Source organism: Eschrichtius robustus, chromosome 10 (genome assembly GCF_028021215.1).
Source record: "Eschrichtius robustus isolate mEscRob2 chromosome 10, mEscRob2.pri, whole genome shotgun sequence".
Lineage (NCBI taxonomy): Eukaryota > Metazoa > Chordata > Mammalia > Artiodactyla > Eschrichtiidae > Eschrichtius > Eschrichtius robustus.
This window is the reverse complement of record NC_090833.1, coordinates 966,923-990,870: the sequence shown is the minus strand read 5'-3', so window position 1 is coordinate 990,870 and position 23,948 is coordinate 966,923. Positions and strand designations below refer to the sequence as shown.

General features: G+C 68.3%; 4 protein-coding genes across 5 annotated transcripts; 3 read left to right on the top strand and 1 right to left on the bottom strand.

The window, feature by feature from the left end:
- Window positions 1–90: 90 nt before the first annotated feature.
- Window positions 91–7,379, top strand: AJM1 (apical junction component 1 homolog). Of its 2 annotated transcripts, none has more exons than XM_068553019.1 (3): window positions 91–960; window positions 2,605–2,688; window positions 2,764–7,379. In XM_068553019.1, exon 3 carries the CDS (start codon window positions 2,816–2,818, stop codon window positions 5,741–5,743), a length of 2,928 nt encoding a protein of 975 aa, XP_068409120.1. In that variant the 5' UTR covers window positions 91–960; window positions 2,605–2,688; window positions 2,764–2,815; the 3' UTR covers window positions 5,744–7,379. The 2 variants fall into 2 exon arrangements, with proteins under 2 accessions (XP_068409120.1, XP_068409119.1); XM_068553018.1 differs by having other exon boundaries at window positions 2,531–2,688.
- Window positions 7,380–7,959: 580 nt separating this feature from the next.
- PHPT1 (phosphohistidine phosphatase 1) lies at window positions 7,960–9,534 on the top strand. The gene is made up of 3 exons (XM_068552583.1): window positions 7,960–8,196; window positions 8,591–8,715; window positions 9,268–9,534. Exons 1-3 carry the CDS (start codon window positions 8,037–8,039, stop codon window positions 9,358–9,360), a joined length of 378 nt encoding a protein of 125 aa, XP_068408684.1. The 5' UTR covers window positions 7,960–8,036; the 3' UTR covers window positions 9,361–9,534.
- Window positions 9,535–11,127: 1,593 nt separating this feature from the next.
- Window positions 11,128–19,772, top strand: MAMDC4 (MAM domain containing 4). The gene is made up of 27 exons (XM_068552628.1): window positions 11,128–11,173; window positions 11,843–11,950; window positions 12,024–12,197; window positions 12,277–12,402; window positions 12,585–12,715; window positions 12,800–12,884; window positions 13,035–13,160; window positions 13,333–13,470; window positions 13,552–13,640; window positions 13,725–13,898; window positions 14,158–14,313; window positions 14,390–14,519; window positions 14,622–14,747; window positions 14,908–15,039; window positions 15,589–15,705; window positions 15,868–16,002; window positions 16,142–16,278; window positions 16,349–16,568; window positions 16,670–16,807; window positions 16,917–17,035; window positions 17,121–17,211; window positions 17,365–17,511; window positions 17,696–17,830; window positions 17,934–18,061; window positions 18,167–18,275; window positions 18,798–18,976; window positions 19,104–19,772. Exons 1-27 carry the CDS (start codon window positions 11,128–11,130, stop codon window positions 19,143–19,145), a joined length of 3,438 nt encoding a protein of 1,145 aa, XP_068408729.1. The 3' UTR covers window positions 19,146–19,772.
- Window positions 19,773–20,285: 513 nt separating this feature from the next.
- Window positions 20,286–23,948, bottom strand: EDF1 (endothelial differentiation related factor 1). The gene is made up of 5 exons (XM_068553496.1): window positions 23,770–23,948; window positions 22,199–22,250; window positions 21,678–21,838; window positions 21,296–21,389; window positions 20,286–20,736 (listed from the first exon to the last, which is right to left on the bottom strand). The coding sequence occupies exons 1-5, from the start codon at window positions 23,845–23,847 to the stop codon at window positions 20,675–20,677; spliced, it is 447 nt and encodes a 148-aa protein (XP_068409597.1). The 5' UTR covers window positions 23,848–23,948; the 3' UTR covers window positions 20,286–20,674.

Here is a 23,948-nt window from a genome sequence, read left to right as displayed (position 1 = left end):
GTCACTGGGCAGGTGTTGGGGGCTGGGCCCCAGATACCTTAGGGGCTCCCTTTAGCCCAGAGTTTGTGAGGTCGACTGTCCCTGTAGTACCCGCTAACGCAGGGACCACACTGACCTGAAGCTTGCCCAGGGTCCCTCATCCAATGGACCCACAGTGTGGCAGGTCCCGGCCTTCGGGGCCAAGGGCATCGGTGGCCTGCCCCTCTGCCAAGCTAGAATATTTCCTGCTCAGCATCTTGTGTGGTAGGGGCCTGGAGGGAGGATGTCACCATGCAGTTCATGGGTGTGCCGAGCTGCCCAGGGCAGCGGCAGCCTCTGGACATTGGAGGCGGGGAGCACGAGAGCGTGCCTTTGCCTGGGGAAGCTGGACATCCTGGGGACAGGAGGCTGCGGGCACTCAGGTGGTGCCCATCTGGCCCCAGGTACCTGGGGAGGGATTGGCACCTCCAGCACCGCAGCACAGAGGACAGCAGGGCGGGGAGCCGCCCATCTGCTCCTGCCCGGGCTGAACCGAGGCATGAGTTCCGGGAGCTGTCCGCTGTGTGGGCCAGGGCTTGGGCCTCCTCCAGGCTTCCGCTCCAAGGCCTGCCAGGCCACCAGCTGCCCTTGGGCAGGTGTCCTGGAGATGGGGGCTGGCAGGACCGGCCAGGTGCTCCCTGGACCCGGGTCCCCTAGTTAGACCCCAGGCCTGCCCTTGAGGCTGCAGAGAGCCTGTCACCCCACGCCCAGCCACAGCCCCAACCTGGAGCCAGCAGGGCACACGCGTCCCAGGCCCACGGCGTGGCCCCTTTAAGTGCAGTCCTGCCAGCCGCCATCGGGGGCAGCACTGAGCGGCCCGGCGGCCTCGCGCCGCTGCCTGGAAGCTTCTGCTGGTGCCGGGGACGCGGCGGCAGCGCGGGGGACAGCAGAGCTCGCCGGGCCTGCGCAGCCCACCGGGCAAGGTGGGGGAGCACCGCCCAGGTAAGGGGTCGAGGCCGCTGCCCCGCGGGTCTTTCGCAGGTGCGGCACCCGCAAGGATGGGGGTGCCGCCCCTGGAGGACGCCGGTCCCCACCCGGGCGCTCGGGGCAGGGGCCGGGCTGCTTGGCGGGGAGGCCACCCGCCGGGCTCATTAGGCCTAGGACCCCGGCGAGGGCGGGCTATCCCATCCCCACGGGCAGGGGTGTCGCCCAGTCTAGCTCATCACAGCAGCACCAAGGCCGGGCTGTCACCTCCCTGGGGCGGAGCCTCACGCCCCGTCATCCAGCCCCCAATTCCGGCCTAGCTTTAAGATGGAAGGGAGTGGGAAGGGGTGGTCCTGCAAACCAGGGGCAGTTGGGGTGCGCCTGAGGCTGAGATGGGGGCAGGCACTGGGCCCGGGTGGCCTTGACCCAGGAGGGCAGCCCTACCAGCAGGAAGCCCCTGGCACACCCAGGACACAGAGGGTCAACCAGACCAGAGGTCCTACCAGGTGAGGACCCAGCTCCCCGCTTTCCCCAGCTCACCCTGGAGCGTGCTCCCCCAGACTGTGTGAGGAAGTGGGTCCCTGTACCACTAAGCTCCTCCCAGCCTGTCCAGGCTCTGGGTACCCAGTGAAGCCGGTGGCTCAGGTCTGAACGTGAGCCTGGTACAGAGGGCTGGACCCCAGCTCAGCCTGCATGCGGGGGCATGGAACCTCAGGTTTCCATGGAGCCTTCCCGAGCTGCTGTGGGGAGGGCCTGCCTGAGAATCGGGGGCGGCGGGGGCTTTACCCACCCACTGCCCTGCTTCCCCGGCTGGCAGCCTCCTGGCCTGGTGCTTTGCTCAGGGACCCAGGGGCAGCCTTGAGCTCCTGGCTCACAAGCCCCCACGTGGTCCTGCAACCAGGGCCCGGTTTCCGGCTGCAATGCACTCACTGCAAAGATGGGGGGTCGCTCTCCTGGGCTTTTCACGACAGCCCCAAAGATCTTAGTGGGTTTCGCCACCCCAAGATGAGGGAGAGTCAGAGAATGTTTCTGCAAAGGAAAGGGAGCTTTAGGGTCCACTATGATCTTTGGAAGCATTACTCGGGCCTGGGCCACACGGAGAGTTGAGGGTGGGGCCGGCAAGTCCACGAGCTGAGATGCCATGCCTGGACCCGATGGGGCCACTTCAGGACCTGGGGCCTGACACAGCGCTGGGGGAAGACTGCACGTCCAGCCTAGCCAGCAGGTGGGGCGGGAGGCTCAGGTGACTGTGAGCGGAGCTGCTTAAGGCTGGGGCCGGGACCTCAGACTGCAGCAGCGGAGGGCTCGCTCTGCACTGGGTCTTAAGGAAGGGGCTTCAGCCACCTGCTCTGTGGAGCCAACATCTATAAAGAAGTCTGTGAAGGCCCCAAATGAGTACACAGTTGCTCCAGCAGTGGGCACCACGGTGGTGGTCCTGGGATCACACCCCCACTCTTCCTACCCCGCTGCTGGCCTGTCCCAGGAAAGGGGTCTACCCAAGCCTGCCCAGTGGTCACTAGTGGGCGCAGACGTTCGGGAACCACTGCAATGACATCCCCGTTCTGGTTGACCCGCCTCATCCCAACAGAAAGTGGCCCAGAAAGGATGGTCTGGATGAGGGGGCAGGACCTGCGTGGCTGGACAGCTGGGTTCCCCCTGCAGGTGCTTCTGACGCCAGCATGGAGCAAGTGCCTGCGGCCTCGGCCAAGGCCCGCGGCCAGGGCTGCCCCGCCCACTGTGCCCCAGGTAAGCCGGGCCAGCGCTGGGGGTTAGCGGGGCCTGGGCTACAGAGGGGCTGCCCTGACCCGCGTCTCCCCTCAGGGCGAAAGCCCCGAAAGGCCGAGTGAGCTGCAGCCTGGAGACCGCTTTTAAGATGACCCGCACGGACCCGCCGGACCTGCTGGTGTCGACCGTGTACCAGGACATCAAGGTGGCGGCCCCGGGGCCCGTGTCGAGGCCCCCGCCATGTGAGCGCCCAATGGCCCGGCCTGCTGCGCCCGCGCCTTTCAACAAGCGCCACTGCCGCAGTTTCGATTTCCTGGAGACACTGGACGGGGAGGCCATGGAGGCCCGTCCGGAGCCGCCGCCTCCGGAGCCCGCCGCGCCGCGCGCCCGATCCCGCGACGGCGAGCCCCGGCGCCGCGCCCGCTCGAAGAGCGCACCCCGTGCGGCCCTGGGCATGGCGGCCGCGCCCGCCTCGCCGCCTGTGCCGCCGCGCCGAGGCCGGGAGGCCCAGCGGGCGGCGCCGGCCGACGCATCGCCCCGCCGGGAGCCCGCGTACCCCGCGCTGCGCGCGCTCGCCAACGAGCTGCACCCCATCAAGCTGCAGCCTCAGCGGGGCGGCCCGGGCCGCATGGCGCCCCTGTGCGCCGCCGCCAACCGCTGTGCGCCGGCCGAGCCACCCGCGGGGCCGGCCCCCCACGTCCGCTGCCGCCTGGACGTCAAGCCCGACGACGCGGTGCTGCAGCATGCCGCCCGGGGCTCGAGACCCTGCGGGCCCACCGAGACCGCTCCCTGGCCCCGCGCCGCCCCGCAGCTCCACGGCCTCACGGTGCCCGGGCCTCGCCACGTGGGGCTCTCGCTCACCCCCACCCCCAGTGACTCGTACTGCGTCGACCCCCGGGCGCTGTACTGCGATGGGCCGCTTCCCGGGTCCCGGGACCACGCGGAGCGCCGGAGTCTGCCCTTCACCACCCCGCCGGGCCCCACCCAATTCTTCTACACCGAGGAACCCGAGGGCCACCCCGGTGGCTTCATGGCCAGCCCTGGACCGCCCTTCGACAGCTACTACCCCAGGCCCTTTCTGTCCGAAGAGCCACCCGGGCCCAGTCCAAGACGCGGGGGCGTCTACTATGCGGGGGAAGTTCGCACCTTCCCCGTCCAAGAACCACCCTCCCGTTCCTACTACGGGGAGGCCCCGCGAGCCTACGGCCCGCCCTGCGGCCCCCGCTACGCCCCCGAGGAGCCCCGGGCTCACCCCGCCGCCCGCCCCTTTTACACTGAGGACTTCGGGCGGTACCGCAGTCGAGACGCCCTGACGCGGACTTACCCACACCCGCGCGGCAGCCCGGCCTGGGGCGACTGGGGCCCGAGGCCTTACCGCACCCTGCAGGTGGCGCCTCCCCCGGACCCCGGCCCGTTGCTCGCCTCGTGGCACGGCGGCACCAGCACCAGCCCACCCCGGCTAGCGACCGACAGCCGCCACTACTCGCGCTCCTGGGACAACATCCTGGCGCCCGCGCCGCGCCGCGAAGACCCACTGGGCCGCGGCCGTAGCTACGAGAACCTGCTGGGGCGCGAGGCACAGGACCCGCGGGGCACATCCCCCGAAGGCCGGCGCCCGCCCGTCATAGTGAACCTGTCCACCTCGCCCAGACGCTACGCGGCGCTGTCGCTGTCCGAGACGTCGCTGTCGGAGAAGGGCCGTATGGGCGAGGGCCTGGCCCGAAACTGGTACGTCACGCCGGAGATCACCATCACCGACAACGACCTGCGCGCGGCTGAGCGCCCGAGCGCCAGGAGCTGGGAGCTGCCGGGGAGCCGCCCGCGGCCGCCTCCGCCCGCCGCCCCCGATGGCCCCGCCTCTGGCCGCCAGCGCAGCCTCGAACAGCTGGACGAGCTCATCACTGACCTGGTCATCGACTCGCGGCCCCCAGCCGGCCAAGCGCCCGAGCCCGCGTCCGACGGCCTGGGCCGCCAGCTGCGGCGCCTGCTAGACTCGCGGCCCTCGGGCGCCGGGGTCCCGACGCGGGCGCCGCGCTCGCCTCCCCTGTCTGCCGGCAGCGCTGAGGAGCCCGCGGACCCGGGGCAGGCGGCCGACGCGTCCCCCGAGCCCAGCGCCGACGAGGACGACCTGATGACGTGCTCCAACGTGCGCTGCGGGCGCACCGAGACCATGTTCAACGCCTGCCTCTACTTCAAGTCCTGCCACAGCTGCTACACCTACTACTGCTCGCGCCTCTGCCGCCGCGAGGACTGGGGCGCGCACAAGGCGCGCTGCGTGTACGGCCGCGTGGGCAGCGTGTGCCGCCACGTGTTGCAGTTCTGCCGCGACAGCGGCCCAGTGCACCGCGCCTTCTCGCGCATCGCGCGCGTCGGCTTCTTGTCGCGCGGCCGCGGCGTGCTCTTCCTGGGCTTCCCGAGTCCCGGCTCCGCAGACAACTTCCTGCGCTTCGGCCTCGAGGGGCTGCTGCTGTCGCCCACCTACCTGTCGCTGCGCGAGCTGGCCACACACGCGGCGCCACTGGGCAGCTATGCTCGGGAGCTGGCGGCCGCCGGGCGCCTCTACGAGCCGGCGGAGTGCTTCCTGCTCAGCGTATCCGTGGCCGTGGGCCCCGGCGCTGCGCTACCCGGCGCCCCTGCCAGGCCAGCTCCCGCGCCGCGCAGCCCTGGACCCACGGTGCGCAAGTTCGCCAAAGTGGCTCTGGCGGCCGGCAGCCCGGCACGGCCGCCCCCGGCACGGGGCCGCGAACCCGACATGGAGACGTTGATCCTGACGCCGCCGCCCGGCACCGCGGGCCTGGACCAGGACGGCGAGGCGGGCCGGCGAGCACGCGAGGTGGCCTTCATCCACATCCAGCGAGAGCTGCGGCTGCGCGGCGTCTTCCTACGCCACGAGTTCCCGCGCGTCTACGAGCAGCTCTGCGAGTTCGTCGAAGCCAACCGGCGCTTCACACCCACCACCATCTACCCCACGGACCGGCGCACAGGCCGCCCCTTCATGTGCATGATCATGGCCGCCTCCGAGCCACGCGCGCTAGACTGGGTGGCCAGTGCCAACCTGTTGGATGACATTATGTGAGCCGCGGGGGCGCGCCCGGGGCCCGCCCAGTCCACTCAGGCCCCGCCCCGAGCTCACCAGTCCCCGCCCAGCTCGCCAAAAGCTCCGCCCCATTGCATTCTCCACAGGCTCCGCCTTTCCCTCCGCCTTCCTGCGAACCCCCTTCCCCCCCACCCTCAGACCAGTCCCGCCCGGCTCCCTCTCCCCCAGCTCGCCGTCGGGCGTCTCCAGAGGCCGGTCCTCGGCCGCTTGGTGCTCCCCGCTGGGAGGCGGGGTGGGTCTGAGGAACAGCCCGCCCTGCCTTTACGCGGAGGGGTCACTGCTGCAGATCCCACCGCGCATATCCGGTTCGTCCGACCCCTGTCCGTCTGCAGGGCCTCCCTGGAACCTCTCCAACCCCGGCTCGCCCTGGTCCAGGAGCCCGAGTCGACCAAAGCCTAGTCCCGTCCCTTTAAACACCCTCCCCACCCGCCTCCTGTGGTCTGGGATGCGTCCTGCTCAGAGGCCTTTCCTCTCTAGAGGACACCCTGATTGGCCTCGGTGTGTCCGCATCCCTAGCACGTCCTGGCCTGATGGGCAGGGCCGGCGGGGACCTGCGCGTGGCGTCTCCGCCGGCCCCCGCCCCCGCTGTGCCGGACCTTGGCAAACTGACGGCGCTGCCCGCCCTGCTGCAAGGGTTGGGCAAGCAGCAGTGAAGGGGTACTCGGGGGTCCTCAGCCAAGGCGCAAGACACCCAGCCAGAGGGAAGGGAGTCCTGGGCGGGGGAAGCAGAGGGGACGTATGGGTAGGGGCGCTGGCCAGACCTGAGACCTGGCTGGGCGTGAGTCGGGCTGCCTGCCGTCACCCGACAGGATGGCCCTAGGCGTGTGCCAGGGCAGACCCGGGGTGCAAACGGCAGCGCAGGCCCTAACCACATAGGGAGGCAGGAAGCAGGTACACAGGATGGATTTGCGGGAGGGGCCGAGGAGGCCGTCCAGCAGGGACCCTATCCCTTGGCGCAGGGAGGATCAAAGAAGAGGGGCGTTCCCAGTTTGGAGCAGGGTGGGGAAAGCGTGGATGGGAGCAGGTTCGCCAGGGCGGTGGTCCACCGGAGGGGTGGGGGCGCGATTAAACAAATGCCCCCGAGCGCTCGCTCTAGCCGTGCCCTGTGGTGCGGCCAGGGGGCCCGGCTTCGGCCCTCGGGAGCGCACGTTCGAGTGTCCTTCGTTCCCCGCCCTCCCCCGGCGTGCCCGCTGGCCCTGGCCCGGGCTCCAAGGATGGCGAGTGACCTGGAGAGGGGGTGAGGCCGGGAGCCCGGAAGGGCCCTCCTGTAGCCCCCACCCCCCACCGGGGCCAGGTGGGGCCCTCCTGGGGGCCCATTGTGGACCCCCCCCAACCCCCGCCTCTCTTCCCGGCCCTCGCCCCTGACCGTGCACCCGCGCCCATCTCCCCTCATTCCTCCCTCCCCTAAATGCCTGTGCGCCTGCCTCGGCTCCGCGCATTTGCACCGGCCACGCGCCCCGCTTGCCACACCCGCCTTCGCGGCCTCCCAAACTGGCCGCCGCGCCCCCCGCCTGGGTGCCTCCGCCTTCTGCCCCACGCCTGAGGGCCGGCCCTCCAGGAAGGACCCTGGACCGGGATTATTTCCAGAGGGCGAGCGCTTTCGAACCAAGGAAAATAAAACTCGAATGTAGCCATTGCTGCCTCAGTTTTTGTGCGGGGGAGTGGGTAGCACGCGGGACGGTGACTTTCGGAGGCGTGGGGGGGACGGCCTTCGGAAACCGGGGAGGGACACCATGGAGCAACGCGGGGTGGGAAGCAGGAGAGAGAGGCCCTCGGACTCGGTGGGGAACGGGGGAGGGAGGCCCTCGGGCACAGGGGGGGAAACCCGGAGGGAAGCCAAGGGACAGCGGGAGCGGACAGCGGGAGCGGTGTGGGGGAGGGAGGCCTTCGGTCACAGTGGGGGAGGGGGTCAGGGCCGGCGCGCGTCCCTTGGGCCTCATGGGCCTCCTAACCCCCACCAAAGGGGCCTGTCACCCCGCCCCCTGGAAAGGAACTTTTCCGTGGGCTGGATTGAGTCACCACCTACTCCCGGGTTCCAAGTTCCCCTTTAAGCGGAGCCGGCGTGGTGTCCGGGCTGCAAGGAGCTGGATCGCGATTGGCCAGTCTGTGCCGCGGGTTGGCCGCGTGGTTGGCTGAGGCACTGGGCTCGGGCAGCATGACCCCGCGGGATTGGTCAGGGGCTCCCAGGCCCCGCCTCCCGCACTGTTGCCGCAGCCCTGGGTCGCGTGGGGGAAGGGCCGCGGGCCGCAGGGGGTGAGCGCGGTCCGGGAACATGACGGCGGCGGACCTCCCCCAGATCCCCGACGTGGACATCGACTCCGACGGCGTCTTCAAGTATGTGCTGATTCGAGTCCACGCGGTGCCGCCCTCCGGGGCCCCGGCCGGGGAGAGCAAAGAGATCGTGCGTGGCTACAAGTGGGCTGAGTACCACGGTGAGGGCGGGGCGGAGGGCCAGGGGGCGGGGGTCTCCGGCGTCTGTGGGCGGGGTCTCCGGCGTCTGTGGGCGGGACTAGCCACGGCTGTGGGCGGGGCCGAGGGGCGTAGTGGGAGGTGATCCTGTACCCGGTTTCATCTCTGGCTGGCCCAGAGGAGCGTGGAGTACCCAGAGTCTGGAGTATCCAGATGGTCCTGGAGACAAGGAACTGCCATGGCCCGACTCCTCCCTCCTAGTCCCAGCGCCCCTGCCTGGGTGCACCCCCTCCTGCCTTTCATCCCGTCCCAGAGGGTCTCCTCTCCTGGGGAGGGAGCTGCTCAGAGCGAGGCTTCAGACCCCTTCAGCCTCCAAAGGCAGCCAGGGCTCGTGCTGAGCCCCCCTTCCTATCCCAGCGGACATCTACGACAAGGTATCAGCCGAGATGCAGAAGAAGGGCTATGACTGCGAGTGCCTGGGGGGCGGGCGCATCTCCCACCAGAGCCAGGACAAGAAGATCCACGTGTACGGCTACTCCATGGTGAGCCCACAGCCTCGGGCCTGGGTGGGCCGAGGGCCCCAGTCCTAGCTTGGGGAGACCTGGCCCTCCAAGCTGCCTGACCTGGGGTGCTCAGAGTTTTCCGGCCCTTCTCAGCGGCAGAACCCTCCATCCAGGGCCTGTAGGCTCCCCATTTCTCATGTGGCATGACACAAGAAACACACAGGGTGGGAGGGAGCCACCCCCTGCTCCTCTGCTCTGGCGGGCTGCGTGCTGTTCCTGGTCCAAAAGGCCTGACTGGCTGTCATCCTTTAGTGCTTTGAGGCCATCAGTGCTGGGGTGAAACTGAGAGGCCCCTGCCCCTCCCTTCACCAAGCTACCAGCAGATACACGGGGGCACCTAGAGGGGTCTGGGCCTCCAGCTAGAGGAACCTCCCTCAAGATCTGCTCACCCTGGTGGCCACGCTTCCACAGGAGAGCGCCCTGGGGTGGTCGGAGGGGATGACAGCCCCCTCCCGAGCTGTCCCCTGGTGTCCCTGCTGACCGGGCGCCCAGAGCCAGGACCGGGCTGTGAGAGCTGCCTTCTCCCTTCAGGGTTACGGTCGCGCCCAGCACTCCATCTCCACTGAGAAGATCAAAGCCAGGTACCCTGACTACGAGGTCACCTGGGCCGACGACGGCTACTGAGGCCCACCCGAGGCCAGCCACCTCCAGCAGCCCACTCGGAACTCTGCTCTCCAGGCCGCCTCCCAAGAGGCTGGGCTGCACCCCCTGGCGCTTTGCCACCCTGGCTAGGCCTCGGTGCCCGGGGTTACCTCTCTGGGGAGAATTAAAAGCATCGTCCCTCCGCTGGTCCCTGAATGCTGTGTGTCTTGGCTTCTTTGTTCCTAGGTCACCTCTCTGTACCCCCGACTAGAGTGGGGGCAGCGGGTCACTCCTGGCTGCCCCTCACCCCGCTCCACCCCTGGGGGCCCAGGGAGTGGCAGTGCACACTCAGCCCTTTGGGGCCTGATAAGGGGGCCCCTGGGCTGATGCCCCCGTTTATGGCCTGATTGCTTCTCCACGCACCTGCTATCCCCAAGGACATCTGGGAGGAGGCCTGATGAGCCCTTACGCAAGGAGCTAGGGCTGAGTCCCTCGGGCCTGCCGAGGTGGGGACCCATCCCAGTGTGCGGGGAGGGCAGGCGCCAGCAACCACCCTCCTGGCCGGCTGCCAACTGAGGTCACGAGTCAGGCAGTCTACGACCCCTCGACTCCAAGGTCAGGTCCCACGGCACTGCGCCGCAGCCACAGGCTCCGCTCCAAGTAAACAGGCAGGGCTTCAGACTCGGAGCTGGGAGCCCCTCTCCCAGGACCCTTCTCTCGCACAGGGCTGTGGGGAGCGGAGGTGCCCCTCGCCGAGGCTGTGGTCCTGCTGTGCCAGCCTCCTGTGGGCCTCCAGCACCCTCACGGGAGCCTCTCCAGGCAGGCGCCATTGCGACCGCGTGTGAAAACGAAAGACTTCCCTGGTGGTCCAGTGGTTAAGAATCCGTCTTGCAATGCAGGGAATGCGGGTTCGACCAGGGGTTAGGGAACTAAGATCCCACGTGCCGCAGGACAGCTAAGCCCACGCACCGCAACTACTGAGCCCGCGCACCACAACAAAAGATCCCACGTGCCGCAACTAAGACCTGACACGGCCAATAAATAAATTTTAAAATAAAGATGAGGAAACTGAGGATCAGGTGAGACAAGCTCCCCAGGCCGCATGGTAGTAAACTGTGGGTGGAGCCTGGCTCCAAATCCTCCACAGGAGTCGGTGCCACAAGCCCCAGAGTCTCTAGGCTCCTCTGGACCCTGTGCCTGGCAGCGTCCAGCCCACACTGTTCAGGACACTTGTTGACGAATAGTCTGGTCATCGTTTGTAAGTGAGCAAGCGAAGAGGAACCCACAGGCTGAGTTATGGAGAAGGCCAACGTCCCGGGTTGTTGGGGCTGCCCCCTCCCCATGCAGGGAACTCATGGGCTGGGTGTGGGGTTTGCACAAGCTGGTTTCCTACTGGCAACCTGGGCCAGGCTGAGTTGAATTCCCAGCAGGTGTGGGGACAGAGACCCCAGGAGAAGCGGCCGAGGCCGGTGTCACTCGGTGCTGTCTCCAGTGGGGCCTCCACCCGGCAGGGCTGGGCAGCAGTGGGCATGATGGTCGGAGCCTGACCTTTGGCCTGAAGGAGCCAGGCAGGTGGGAGCCCACCTAGGCCAGGGGCCCCTCTCCTGGATGCTTTTACAGCCGGGCGCCCGTCCTTGTCAGCGCAGGGCGGGGCCAGGTGAGGGGCCGCAGGTACAGATGGGGCTGAGCCCCGCTCTCCAATTAAAGTAGAGTCAGCCTGTGGGGCCTCGGGCTGAGAACCAGGCAGAGTCCGCACCAGGCTGGCCGGTGTACACACTGCCCCTTGGTCTCCCTCCCTCTGGCCTGACCATGTCTCTGCCCGGCCACCTCCTGCCCGCCTTGGTCCTGCTCCTGGGTGAGTCGTCGGGCCTGGTTCCCGAAGCAGCAATGTCCGGGGGCTCGGGTGCTGGGCCTACAGAGAAGGAGGGCTGCAGGCCCTGGACGGCCTGCGGTGGGGAACGCAGGCGAGCCCTTGGGGTCCTGGGGATGGCCCCGCCGGGGAAGCGTGCTGCTCTCCCTAGCCTCAGTCTCCACCTGGGCTCCAAGGTGAGAGGGCCCTGCAAGCAGATCGTAGTCAGCCACTCTTGACCTGGACAGAGCTTTGGGGGGCCTGGGCCACCCGTTGATGCATCCCCTTGAGGGGGCTCCCTGCTGGCAGCCCCTCCGGTTTCTTGCTGGGCTCCTGTTCTCTTCCCCAGGGAGTGTCCCACATCAGGGGTCCTTGGTCCCTCGCTCGCCCACGCACCACCCCCCATCCTGACACGCAGCCAGCCTCTCCAAGTTCAGTCATTCTCTGCTTGGCCCTGACAGGGACCCCCCAGGTGGCAGTTCTCTGGGTTCCAGGCCCCCAGACACAGACCCAGCCCCCTCCCTGCATGACTTCCTGGCCTGGACCCCAAAGCAGGGTGACCTATGTCCTGGGATGCCCGAGTCTGAGCAGTTTCTGGGCCATGGAACAGTCCCAGGCAAACTGGGATGTGGGGTCTCCCTACCCCAGGCCACCTGGCTGTCTCCCTGCTGGCAGCAAGGTCCCCGGGCTGGGCCTGGGTCCCCAGCCGCTGCAGAGCCCCCCGCGAGGCCGTGTGCAACTTCGTGTGTGACTGCAGGGGCTGCCCTGACGAGGCCCAGTGCGGTGAGCCGGGGCCGGGCAGGGAGCGGGCAGGGCCGGCGCTTGCAGGCGCCCCACCTGACCACCTGCCCTCCAGGTTACCACGGGGCCTCACCCACCCTGGGCGCCCCCTTCGCCTGCGACTTCGAGCAGGACTCCTGTGGCTGGCGGGACATCAGCACCTCAGGCTACAGCTGGCTCCGAGACAGGGCAGGGGCCGCGCCGGAGGGTCCAGGGCCGCGCTCGGACCACACTCTGGGCACTGACCTCGGTGAGGCCTGGGCGGGTCTCCACACCAGCCCTCCCCTCTGTGCTTCCCGCCCGGTCTCCTGACCTCTTGGCCCGGCCAGGCTGGTACGCGGCTGCTGGCACACACCGTGGGAGACAGGCAGCCACTGCAGCGCTGCGCTCCCCCACCCTGCACGAGGCAGCCCCCTCCTGCGAGCTGAGCCTCTGGTACCACGTGGCTTCTGGAGGTGCGGGCCCAGGACCGTGCGCCCCGCGTGCGGGTCCCAAGGGGAGGGACCGGGAAAGGAAGGGGAGCTGCCGCAGAGACGGGAGGGCGCCCCCAGGACGGGACGGGCAGGGGCCTTGGGGCAGGGGCCACCAGGCTGGGGGAGGTCCCGGGGCCTGAGATGCCTGGGACGCCCCACTGCAGGTGTGGCCGAGCTGCGGCTGGAGCTGACCCACGGTGCGGAGACACTGACCCTGTGGCAGAGCTCGGGGCCCTGGGTCCCAGGCTGGCAGGAGCTGGTGGTGCCCACCGGCCGCATCCAGGGTGACTTCAGGGTGAGATGGGGACGGTCCGGATGGTGGGGGCAGCGGGGAGGGTCTGAGCTCTGCCTGAGATCCCAGGGACCTCGCTCTCTTCAGGTGACCTTTTCTGCCACCCGAAACGCCACCCGCAGGGGTGCTGTGGCCTTGGACGACGTGGCCTTCTGGAGCTGTGGGCTGCCCAGTAAGGTCCCCAGGCCGCGAACGCACACCTGGGTGGGGGAGGGGTTAGCAGGAGCCCGTGGTCCCCTCATTCCGGCCTTGAGCCTCTCCCCAAGCTGCCCTGCCCTGGAGCCTTGGGGTGGGGTGATGGGTTAACCCTCCCCCACCCTAGCCCCGCAGGCGCACTGCCCCCTGGGGCATCACCATTGCCAGAACAAGGCCTGCGTGGAGCCCCACCAGCTGTGCGACGGAGAGGACAACTGCGGGGACCGTTCAGATGAGGACATGCCCACCTGCAGTGAGCCGGGGCTGGCGGGGCCAGGGGCGGGGGCTGTCCCTTGGCACGGTCCTTCTGGGGGTGAGGCAACTCGTGTCCACCTGGAGCTGGGGCCATCAGCGCAGGCCCGGGGAGGCGGGGGGCCCAGGGAGGAGGCCCCGCCTGGTAGCCGGAGCCCCGCTTCCCGCCCTAGACCACCACACGGCCACCGATTTTGAGAGGGGCCTGGGCCTGTGGAACCACTCAGAGGGCTGGGCCCGGAACCGCAGTGCGGGCGGCCTGCAGCACCCCGCCTGGCCGCACCGTGACCACAGCCGGAACAGCGCACAGGGTGAGGCCCCCCGGGGACCCCATCTGCCACCCGGGCCACGCTCGGCCACAGCACCCCGGCTCACGCCTGCTGTCTCCCCAGGCTCCTTCCTGGTGTCCGTGGCCGAGCCCAGCGCCCCAGCCATCCTCTCCAGCCCCGAGTTCCAGGCCTCGGCCCCCCGGAACTGCTCGGTGAGGCGGGTGGGGGACACAGGTGGCCACCCTGATCGCCTGGGCCCTGGAGAGCCTCCCCTGACATGCTCGCTCCCCTTCCAGCTCACCTTCTATCACTACCTGCACGGGTCCGAGGCCGGCTGCCTCCAGGTGTTCCTGCAGACGCGGAGCCCTGGCGCCCCCCAGGCCGCTGTCCTGCTGCGCAGGCGCCACGGGGAACTGGGGGCCGCCTGGGTCCGAGACCGCGTTGACATCCAGAGCAAGCACCCCTTTCGGGTGAGGGTGGCAAGGGCAGCATCATGCAGGGACGTGGGGAGGTCCAGGGGCCCCTCAGGGAGTCCGGTCTGGGCCCCTCCGCTGTCTCAGCAGGAAGGCAAGCCAGAGCGGAGGAGGGGCTGCCTGCCGAGGCCCCTCCTGCAGAGCTGGGGTGGTGGTGGGAGGGGGCGTCCAGCGATAGACAAGTACGAGGTGTGGGTCGTGGGGAGAGGGCTCGAGGGAGCAGACCCAGGGATGACAGAGCCACCTCTGCCCTCAGATCCTCCTGGCCGGGCAGACGGGCCCAGGGGGCGTCGTGGGCCTGGATGACCTCATCCTGTCTGACCACTGCAAACCAGTCCCAGGTGAGCCTGCTGGGCGCCCCCCTGCCCCCCCCAGGCCCCCCCGTGAGGAGAAGCACAGGCCCCGCCCGCCTGCCTGATTCCTGCTCTGCCCCCACAGAGGTGGCTGGCCCACCTCCTGGGCTCTGGGCTCCAGGTCCCCGGTCCCAGCTGTCCAGCCTGCAGCCCTGGAATTTCTGCGAGCCCGGACATCTCTTTTGTGGGGACCTGTGTGTCCCCCCCGAGCAGCTGTGTGACTTCCAGCAGCAGTGCCCCGGGGGCGAGGACGAGCAGGAATGCGGTAAGAGGCGGAGCTGGGTCGGGGGAGCCCTCACCTCCCTTCCCCCAGACCCGCCCCGCTCGCAGCGGTGGGCGGGGCCGTTCACACTGGCTGCCATTGCAGGCACCACGGACTTCGAGTCCCCCTCGGCCGGGGGCTGGGAGGATGCCAGCGTGGGGCGGCTGCAGTGGGTGCGTCTCCCGGCCCAGGACAGCGGGAGCCCTGGCACGGACGCCAGCGGGGCCGCTGGTGAGGCCCGAGTGCCCCGCCCAGGGCAGCCTGCAGCCTGCCTTGCAACTGCACCCGCACAAGGGTCCCCGCTCTGCCTCTTTTCACCGGGGAGGGTCTCTGAATTGGGGGGTGTCCCCGGTTCTCAGAGATCAGCTCTGAGAGGCCCACTCTTCCCCAGGGCACTTCCTGTCTGTGCAGAGGGCCTGGGGGCAGCTGGCAGAGCAGGCCCGCGTCCTCACACCCACCCTGGGCCCCTCTGGCCCCCGCTGTGAACTCCACATGGCTTACTATTTTCAGAGTCACCCCCAAGGTACCGCTGTCCCTGCAGGCCCTCTGCCCAGCCCTGGGGCGGGGGCGGGGCGGGCTGGCCCACAGTGACCCTTTACCAGGCTTCCTGGAGCTGGTCGTGGTGGAGGGCAGCAGCCGTGAGCTGGTGTGGCAGGCCGCGGGCAGCAGCTCCGGGGGCTGGAAGGTGGACACGGTCCTTCTCGGGGCTCGCCACCGGCCCTTCCGGGTGAGGAGGGCAGCCTGGGGCGGGGGGTGGGCACGCGGAGCCGGCCCTGACTTACCGGCCCGTCCCCCACGCCCCCGTGAAGCTGGAGTTCGTTGGGCTGCTGGACCTGGACGGCCCTGGCCAGCAGGGCGCGGGGGTGGACAGCGTGACCCTGAAGGACTGCAGCCCTGCGACGGTCACCGAGAAAGGTGACCACCGTGGCCCAGTCCCCACCCAGGGGCCTCCCACCCAGGCCTCCTCGAGGGGGACCCCCGGGAGTCCCCAGTCCGGGAGCAAGTCTCTCCCACCCTCTCGGGGCTCAGGAGGGGTGCAGGGGCTGCTGACCCCCCAGTGCCTCACCCCCAGAGATCTCCTGTAACTTTGAGCGGGGCACCTGCGGCTGGCACACCGGCCACCTCACAGATGCCCACTGGCACCGGGTCGAGAGCCGTGGCCCTGGGTACGACCACACCACGGGCCAAGGTGAGGCGGGGCGCCCCGACCCGGGGGCAGCTCTCAGACTCGGAGCGGCCTCTCATACCCTGGGGGGCTCCCAGACCGGACTCCCAGGGGGCAGAGGGGAGCGCTGGGCTGAGTGTCCCCAGCCTGGCGTCTCTGCGGCTCAGCCCCATGGCCCGCCTGCAGGCCACTTCATGCTCCTAGACCCCACGGAACCCCCAGCCCAGGGCCCCGGTGCCCACCTGCTCACCTGGCCCCAGACACCCGCGGCCGCTCAGGAGTGCCTCTCCTTCTGGTACCACCTCTACGGGCCCCAGACCGGTGAGACCCCGTGCTGGGCGGGGCCACAGTGGAGGCCCACGGGGGGCCCCGAGTTCTGTCTCCGGGACCCTCGGGGCTCTAGAGGGGGTGAGAAGCAGGAGTCGGGCTCTTGTCCCCTCCAAACCCCGCCTCCCCCTAGGGACTCTGCGCCTGGCGATGAGGCGAGAAGGAGAGAGAGAAAGGCACCTGTGGTCGCGGTCTGGCACCCACGGCAACCGCTGGCATGAGGCCCGGGCCACCCTCCACCACCCGCAGGACTCCAGCGCCAAGTATCAGGTGAGGCCCGGTGCCCGGCAGTGGTGGGCAGGGCAAGGCCCCAGCCAGCTGACCCCCCGCTGCCCCCCAGCTGCTGTTCGAGGGCCTCCGGGACGGGTACCACGGCACCATGGCGCTGGACGACGTGGCTGTGCGGCCCGGGCCCTGCTGGGCCCCCAAGCGCTGCTCCTTCGAGGACTCGGCCTGCGGCTTCTCCACGGGGGGCCGGGGCCTGTGGACACGCCAGGCCAACGCCACGGGCCAGGCGGCCTGGGGCCCCCCTGCAGACCACACCACAGAGACGGCTCAGGGTGCCGGCAGGGGGTGGGGCAGAGGCGTGGGGTGGGGGTGGGGAGCTGGGGGGCAGGGGCGGGGCGAGGGGGGCCGGCAGGCTGACGCTGGCACCCCCCAGGGCACTACATGGTGGTGGACATGAGCCCGCAGGCCCTGCCCCGTGGCCACGTGGCTTCCCTGATCTCGGAGGAGCACAGGCCCCTGGCCCAGGCCGCCTGCCTGACCTTCTGGTACCACCTGAGCCTCCGCAACCCAGGTGAGGGGCTGCCGGGCGCAGGGGCCGTGGGTCCCCTCAGGCCCCTACGTGGAGGCCGTTGGGGAGCCGCCCCGCTGCTGCTGACCGGGGCTGGCTGCTCGGGCGGCAGGCACCCTGAGGGTCCACGTGGAGGAGGCTGAGAGGAGGCAGGTACTCAGCATCAGCACCCACGGAGGGTTTGCCTGGCGCCTGGGCAGCGTGGACTTGCAGGCCGAGCAGGCCTGGAGGGTGAGAGGGGTGGAGGCCTTCCTCACCCCCACGGGCCGTCCAGTGCCGACCAGACGCGAGCCCCCCCCGCCCTGTGCCCGTCCAGGTGGTGTTTGAGGCCGTGGCCGCCGGCGTGGAGCGCTCCTACATCGCGCTGGACGACCTGCTCCTCCAGGACGGGCCCTGCCCTCGGCCAGGTGGGAGCCCGTGACCTGGCCCTGGGACCTGCTTGGCTCCTGGTGGTACCGGCTCCGTGCCTCCCCCAGGACGCCTGGCCTGACCTCTACCCCCCGCAGTGGTGGTGCCCCGGGGATGGGGGCAGCGCCGCTTATTGCCCAAGTCCCTTGCAGCTTCCTGTGACTTTGAGGCTAGTCTGTGTGGCTGGAACCATCTGCCCTGGCCTGGCCTGGGCGGGTACAGCTGGGACTGGAGCAGTGGAGCCACGCCCTCCCGCTACCTCCAGCCCCCTGTGGACCACACCCTGGGCACAGAGGCAGGTGGGTCTGAGTCGGGAAGGGACCCCAGAGCCATACACACCCCCGGGCACACACCTCACTCACCCCAGCCCAGGCCCACCGGCCCAGCCCAGCCAGGCTCCCGCCAGGGTCAGAGGCCGAAGGTCGGGGGGGGGGGGCCGGCTCCATCGGGTCCGCGGGGCACCGCGCCCTCTCTCGTTCCCAGGCCACTTTGCTCTCTTCGAAACGGGCGTGCTGGGCCCGGGGGGCCGAGCGGCCTGGCTGCGCAGCCAGCCACTGCCCGCCACCGAGGCCTCCTGCCTCCGCTTCTGGTACCACATGGGCTTTCCTGAGCATTTCTGTGAGTCGGGCCGGCAGCACGGGGTGCTGGGGGAACCGGGCACGGGGGCAGCCCCGCCTCCCGCCAGGTCGGGGGCCTGACACCCCTGGCCCCCTGCTCTCAGACAAGGGCGAGCTGAGGGTACTCCTGAGCAGCGCCCGGGGTCAGCTGGCCGTGTGGGGCGCGGGCGGGCGCCTGCGGCACCAGTGGCTGGAAGGCCAGGTGGAAGTGGCCAGCACCGAGGAGTTCCAGGTGAGGCCGGGCCGCCCAGAGCCGGGAGACCTCAGGGGACTCAGGAGCTCAGGAGGGGCCATCCTCCTCCTCGGGTCCACCCAGCCTCTTCTCCCTCCCGGTTAGATCGTGTTTGAAGCCACTCTGGGCGGCCAGCCGGCCCTGGGGCCCATTGCCCTGGATGATGTTGAGTACCTGGCCGGGCAACGCTGCCAGCTGCCTACACCCAGCCAGGGTAAGCCCTGCTCCGGGTCTGGGCCTCCACCAGCTTCGGTGGTTCACGGCCCACATGGCTGCCAGCGGCCTGCTCCTGGCCCAAGAGACCAGGAGAGCCACCGGGCCGGGCCCTGCACCATCCCCTCCCTCGCCCGCTGTGCCCCACCCCGGGCTGGGCCGCCCCTGGTCCCTGTTCCCTCAGGACTGGGGTGCCCCTCCCCGGCCTCTGCACTCCGTGCTCCCGCTCCCAGTCAGGCCAGAGACCACAGCCAGCCTTTTGCTGGAGCACTTGCGGTTGCTGCTGATTCGTGACAAAGGCGGGGTGGGGCTCTAGCCTGGGGCCACGACTCCCCCGGCTCTGCAGCCGGCAGCCGCCTGCCCGCCAGGGCCCGGCCTCAGCTGGGAGCCTTGTGTGGGCACGACTGGCGCCCCTCCTTTAGCGGGGGGCCCAGAAGTCCTCAGGGCTGTGGGGACGGCCGTGCCCGGGCATGGGGCTGACAGGGAGGGCGCGGATCCCGGGTCACGTGCCCTGCGCCCACAGGAGACACAGCAGTGGCCACGTCGGTGCCAGCTGCGGTTGGCGGCACCCTCCTCCTCCTCGTGCTGCTGGTGCTGCTTGGACTTGCGGGACGGCGCTGGCTGCAGAAGAAGGGGGGCTGCCCCTCCTGGGGCGAGACGGACGCCGTGGCCCCCAGCTTTGACAACATTCTCTTCAACGCGGTAGGAGCCCTGGGGGGGCGGCGGGCAGGAGCCCCTGAGCCCTGCACTCGGCTGGACGGTGAACAGGACCCTCCCGCACGCGGGGCCACCGCCGCCCGGTGGTCACAGAGCTCCTCCTTCCTCCTAGGACCATGTCACCCTGCCAGCATCGGTCACCAACGACCAGTAGATGACGCGGAGAAGACCCTGGCTCCTCACCTGAGCTCCCCCCCTTCCTCAGCAACCTGGCCCAGGGACCAACACCTTCCCCACCCCCCCAGGACACGTCGAGTCCCTGCATCCCTCACCCTCACAGGGGCTGCACCTACATACCCCAGCGATAAGTGCCCCGGCCCACGAGGGACACCCCCGCTGGCCAGCCAAGGTTGAGGTCTGCACGTCCTGCTCTGCCTGTCAGCAGGAAGCGGGGGCTCCTCGGGCTCCCCAGACCCAACCCGACCTGCCCAAGAGTATGTGCTTGGGGGCCCCTCCCACGTGCCTCAGTGACTCAGGAGACTGGAAACAGGCAGGCCACGGAGACGGCGCCAGGGGCTAGAGGCACCAGGAGGCAGGCGCAGCAGGACCCTGAGAAGCTCCTGCCCCAGGCCAAGCGAGCCTCCGGCCAACCTAGTGGAACTCTGACCCAGGGCCCATCAGGGGCCCTGCCTCACTGGGCGATTCTGCATCTGATTAAGACAGAGAGAAATCCCCAGAGGTGCTGGTGACAGACTTAGGAGCAGACACTTCACTGGGTCCAAGGTGGCATGGAGCTGAACTTGTAGGAGGAATGCCCTGTGTCCCCTGTCCCAAATAAAGGTCGCCGTGTCCACCCTCCCATGGTCAAGGTCCCCGCCCACATGCCACCCTCATCTAATAAAATGGAGCCGAGTCTTTCTGACCTAGGGACAGTCCCAGGCTCTGATCTTCCACGAGGGAGATTCAGACACCACCCGACAGGTCTGGAAGACCCCCCGGGCATGGCTGTCCTGGGGCAGGGGGTGACGGCCACACGTGCACGGCCAGGTGCTCCCTGGACTCCAGCCCAGGTGGCTCCACCTTGCCACCCCGGCCCACTGGACTCTGCACGGAATGATGTGACCAGGGACTCAGTGCCAGGGGAGGGCCAGGGTCTGGTGCCAAGAAGCTGATGGACGCCCACTAACTGTCCCAGCAGAGGTGACAAGAATAGCCTGCAGAGCGGCCTTCCTGGCCCTCAGACTCCCCCCACACTGCTTCATGAAAACAGCCCTTCGCCACACCGTGGGCCAGAGGGAGGGGGAGCTGCGGGCGCATGAGACGAGACTGGACAGCAAGGATTCAGCACCAGCAGGAAGGGCGACACGTGTTTACTAGCTTCTCTACGGGCCGGGCTGGAGACGCAGCTTCTCTCCCAGACGGCGGCCGCCCACCCTGTGCGCGGTGGTCCCCCTCCGAGCTCCCTGGAGCCGCACCCGTGCCGGGGCAGACCGCGGGGGAGAGGAAGGCAGCGCTCTGCACCCCACGCGAGGGACGGGGACAGGGAGGAAAATAATCAGGAGAAGCAAACACTCCGCAAGGTTTTGTTAGTTTGACAGCGGGTACGGGTAGAGGGGGTTCCCGGGCAGGGCTATCGCCCTGTGTTCCGCACAGCCACGTGAGGAGACCCACGCTGGCGCTGGTGGTCAAGGGGAACCAGCCAGACGAGATCAGCCGGAACGCACTGATTTCGAGGCTTTGTGTTCATTTCGCCCTCGGCCCCTTCTCGATCGGCTTCCCAATGTCTCTCCCCCGGAGCTTGAGGCCTGAAAGAGCCACCGGCCCATGACCACTGCAGCTCGCCCCCCGGATCTTCAAGGCACAGGGCAGCGCCGCAGCACCCCCACCCGCTGGCCCGGAGCGGGCAGCGGCACCCTCACCGACCCTGAGCGCGGGCTGCCAGGCTGCACTGGAGGCGGGGAGGGGGGGCGCGGGGCGAGGGGCGGGACGCCGATGAGCACGGTGCCCACCACACTAGATTCCACGCCTGACCCTGAAGAGCACGTGCCTGCCCACCTTCGCGGGGACAGAGGACGCCCCTTCCCAGAACTAGGCCTCCTCGCTCTGGGAGCCCCGCGGCCGCCAATGCTGGGGGCGGGGCAGGGAGAGCGAGGCCCACAGCACAGGGGGCTCGAGGAGATGCCAAAGGGGGAGGCGCCCAGACACTACTCGCTCGTGGGAATTTTCTTCAGGCTCCAGAGGATTCCGGGGCCCCAGGGGCCTTCCTGCGCCCCTCCTCACCAACCCCACCCAGGAGGGGCGGCCGTGCTGCGCCCGGTCAGGCAGCGGCAGCCGAGACCCACTGAAGGATGGCAGGACACTCACCGATGGCTCTCTCGATCTTGCCCAGAACCTGGTTGTTAGGAATGGCCCGGCCACTCTCATAGTCCGCGATGACCTGTGGCTTTTCGTTGATTTTCTAAAGAGAACGTGTATTTGCACACATCAGTTCCAGAAGGAGATGCTGGGGGACTAGAACACAGCCAGGTGAGACGCCTCGGGCGCCGCCCCCCCGGGACAGTGTGCAGGCCGAGGGCCTGAGCGGACAGCAGCTCAGGACGTTACAGCTGACTCGTGTGGCCCCCCCAGAGGCCTCAGGGTTCCCAGGGCAAGAGCGAACTGAAGCCCTCAAGTCACCAGGCAAGCGGAGCCCACGCCTCCCGCCTGCCCGGCCACGGCCTGGGAGGGGGGGACCCGCTGCGCTCACCGTGGCCAGGTCCTTCTGCGTCAGCCCTTTGCTCTGCCGGCCCTGCTGGATCACCTTGCCCACCTCCAGGGTCACCCGGTCGTGGTGCAGCTCCTCCGTCTCCCGGTCCAGCTTGGCTGTGTTCTTGGTGATCGAATGCTGTTTGTTCTGGCCGGCGGCCCCTGGACCGGTGCGAGGCAAGAGCAGAGGAGAGGGTTTGCAACAAAGCCGAAGGAGAGCCGTTTCAGAACGGGAACCAGGCCCGAGAGGCGCCCTGTGCCCCGGGTGACGTGCTAAGCCAGGCCACCCAAAGTGGGGCCAAGAGCACAAAGTCCAGAATCCGTGGACTAAGGAGGGAGAACAATCCCTCCTGACCTGTGCCAGCCACAGCTGCCCTGACAAGATCTCTGACAGCTCCCAGCTCTGCAGCGGCTTCAGCTGCCAGCAGCCACGCTGACAGCCCGGGGGCAGCACTCACGCATCTGCAGATACGAACCCCAAGAGCACCCCCTGGTTTCGCGAGTGGACGCACGAGTACCTACATTTCTTGGAAGTCTCCACATCTTCTCCTCGTCTCTGAGCTGCTAAGATGGCCTAGAAAATTAGCAAGTGTTTTTCGGTCAAAATTAGCGTTGCAGTATCTGGCAAACACCAGTTTAGGCTGCTGTCAGCCAGTCAGCGCACTGCTAACGCCTGGTGCTTTTTGAGCCCGTGAGCTCCGAGCTCATGCCCCTAAGCGCCGTGCTACGTGCCTAGTACCTGATGCTTTTTCAAGGACTGACAAGTAAATGCTGGGTTTAAACCAAAGCTTGTTATACAAATCCCTCTACAACCAAATATCCAGGCAACTCTCAATAAACTCCTGCTAAGGAAAACAGAAAGAGCTCACATCTTTGCTGCTGAAAAAAATGTGCTAATGGATTCCTTTCAGAAACCCACACTTGAAATAGATCTACCTCTCTACTACACTCTCCTGCAAAAGCAGGAAGGAACGTCAAGTGAGGACCTGGTCTGGCCTTCCTCAGCCAATCCGGCTCCTAATAAAAGACAGTACGTCGTGCAAAGCCTGCAGCCCCCGTCCCAAACATCAGCAAAGACAGCGACACCCCTTGATCTACAGTCACCGAATATTAACGTAATGTATTTCTTGAAGCTTCTGACACCTCAGAGACATGACTGTGCGACATTCTCAGTGTGACATGTTCACAGATGCTTTCTAGAGCTGTTCACACGATTCCTAGCTTGTGGCTATTAAGTTTCCTTTGGAAAAAAAAAAAAAGAGAGTGAGTTTGGTTTTGACTAACTGAGAAGTCCTGGGCAGGTCAATGAACGCTGGTCACCAGGGCCAAAGCTAGTCCTGGCCCAGACCTGGCACTGCGTGTCTAAGGCTGGCCCAAGGCGGCCTGAGAGTAGAAACAAGCAGGGGTGGGGACTGAACTGCCCTTCCCCTCTTCCCTCACACCGACTCACAGACGAACCCCTGATGGACTAGCCAGGGAACCTTCTGCCCCACGTACCCCTCAGGGCATGCCGGCTACCCTTGCAAGTTGGGGACGCAAGATCCACCCGCATGCTGGGTCCTAGGCCACCTCAGCCTGGGGCCAGGGACCCCCTACGACCGGCAATGTGCTTCAGTGGGCTCCACAGGCGGCAGCAGACTGGCCAGGCACCCGGCAGCCCGCAGAAGCGGGAAGGAGACCCTGGGGCGGGGGTGCCAGGCAACCGTGCCCCTGTCCCATCCCTTCCCTGGACCCACCACCTATCTGCGCTCCATCCCCCATCTCCGCCCCGAGGTCCACCCCGCTAACCTCGCCCCGCTCCCCTCCAGTCCCTATGTACCTGTCCCCACCAAGAGGTCCAGCGCCTCGCCCGCAGGCCTGTATCAGTGCCCTAAGACCATCCGGACCCTTCCACCCCCACCCCGCCCCTGTCTCCCACTCCTGCCCCTGGCCCCCGCCCCGTCGCCGCCCCCTGTCCCCGCTCCGCTCCCACCCGGTCCCCGCTCCAGTCCCCACTCCCCGCCCCCAGCCCCGCGTCCTCCCCGCCCCCGGCCCCGCGTCCGCCCCACCCGCCCGGCCGCTCCTGGGCCCCGAGGCCCGCGCTGCGCCCGCACCTGCTTGGACTTGGCCTGGGCGGCCGTGGGGCCCTTTTTGCGCAGCACCGTCACCGTGTCCCAGTCACTCTCAGCCATGGCGGGGCAGGCGGGGCTGGCAGTCCGTCCGGCGGCTCCGCGGCAGCTGCTCGAGACCCGGCGTCGCGACGTACCCTAGTCGCTCGGCCGCTTCCGGCGCC

Bases quoted from the DNA above. Each gene is read 5' to 3' on its own strand.
- PHPT1 (XM_068552583.1), top strand. From the start codon at position 8,037: ATGACGGCGGCGGACCTCCCCCAGATCCCCGACGTGGACATCGACTCC. The intron at 8,197-8,590 runs GTGAGGGCGGGG...TTCCTATCCCAG, and splicing joins CAAGTGGGCTGAGTACCACG to CGGACATCTACGACAAGGTA. The intron at 8,716-9,267 runs GTGAGCCCACAG...TTCTCCCTTCAG, and splicing joins ACGTGTACGGCTACTCCATG to GGTTACGGTCGCGCCCAGCA.
- MAMDC4 (XM_068552628.1), top strand. From the start codon at position 11,128: ATGTCTCTGCCCGGCCACCTCCTGCCCGCCTTGGTCCTGCTCCTGG. The intron at 13,899-14,157 runs GTGAGGGTGGCA...CTCTGCCCTCAG, and splicing joins AGAGCAAGCACCCCTTTCGG to ATCCTCCTGGCCGGGCAGAC. The intron at 18,062-18,166 runs GTGAGGCCGGGC...CCTCCCGGTTAG, and splicing joins CCAGCACCGAGGAGTTCCAG to ATCGTGTTTGAAGCCACTCT.
- EDF1 (XM_068553496.1), bottom strand. From the start codon at position 23,847: ATGGCTGAGAGTGACTGGGACACGGTGACGGTGCTGCGCAAAAAGGGC. The intron at 21,839-22,198 runs GTAGGTACTCGT...GCACCGGTCCAG, and splicing joins TGTGGAGACTTCCAAGAAAT to GGGCCGCCGGCCAGAACAAA. The intron at 21,390-21,677 runs GTGAGCGCAGCG...CGTTCTCTTTAG, and splicing joins CGCAGAAGGACCTGGCCACG to AAAATCAACGAAAAGCCACA.
- AJM1 (XM_068553019.1), top strand. From the start codon at position 2,816: ATGACCCGCACGGACCCGCCGGACCTGCTGGTGTCGACCGTGTACCAG.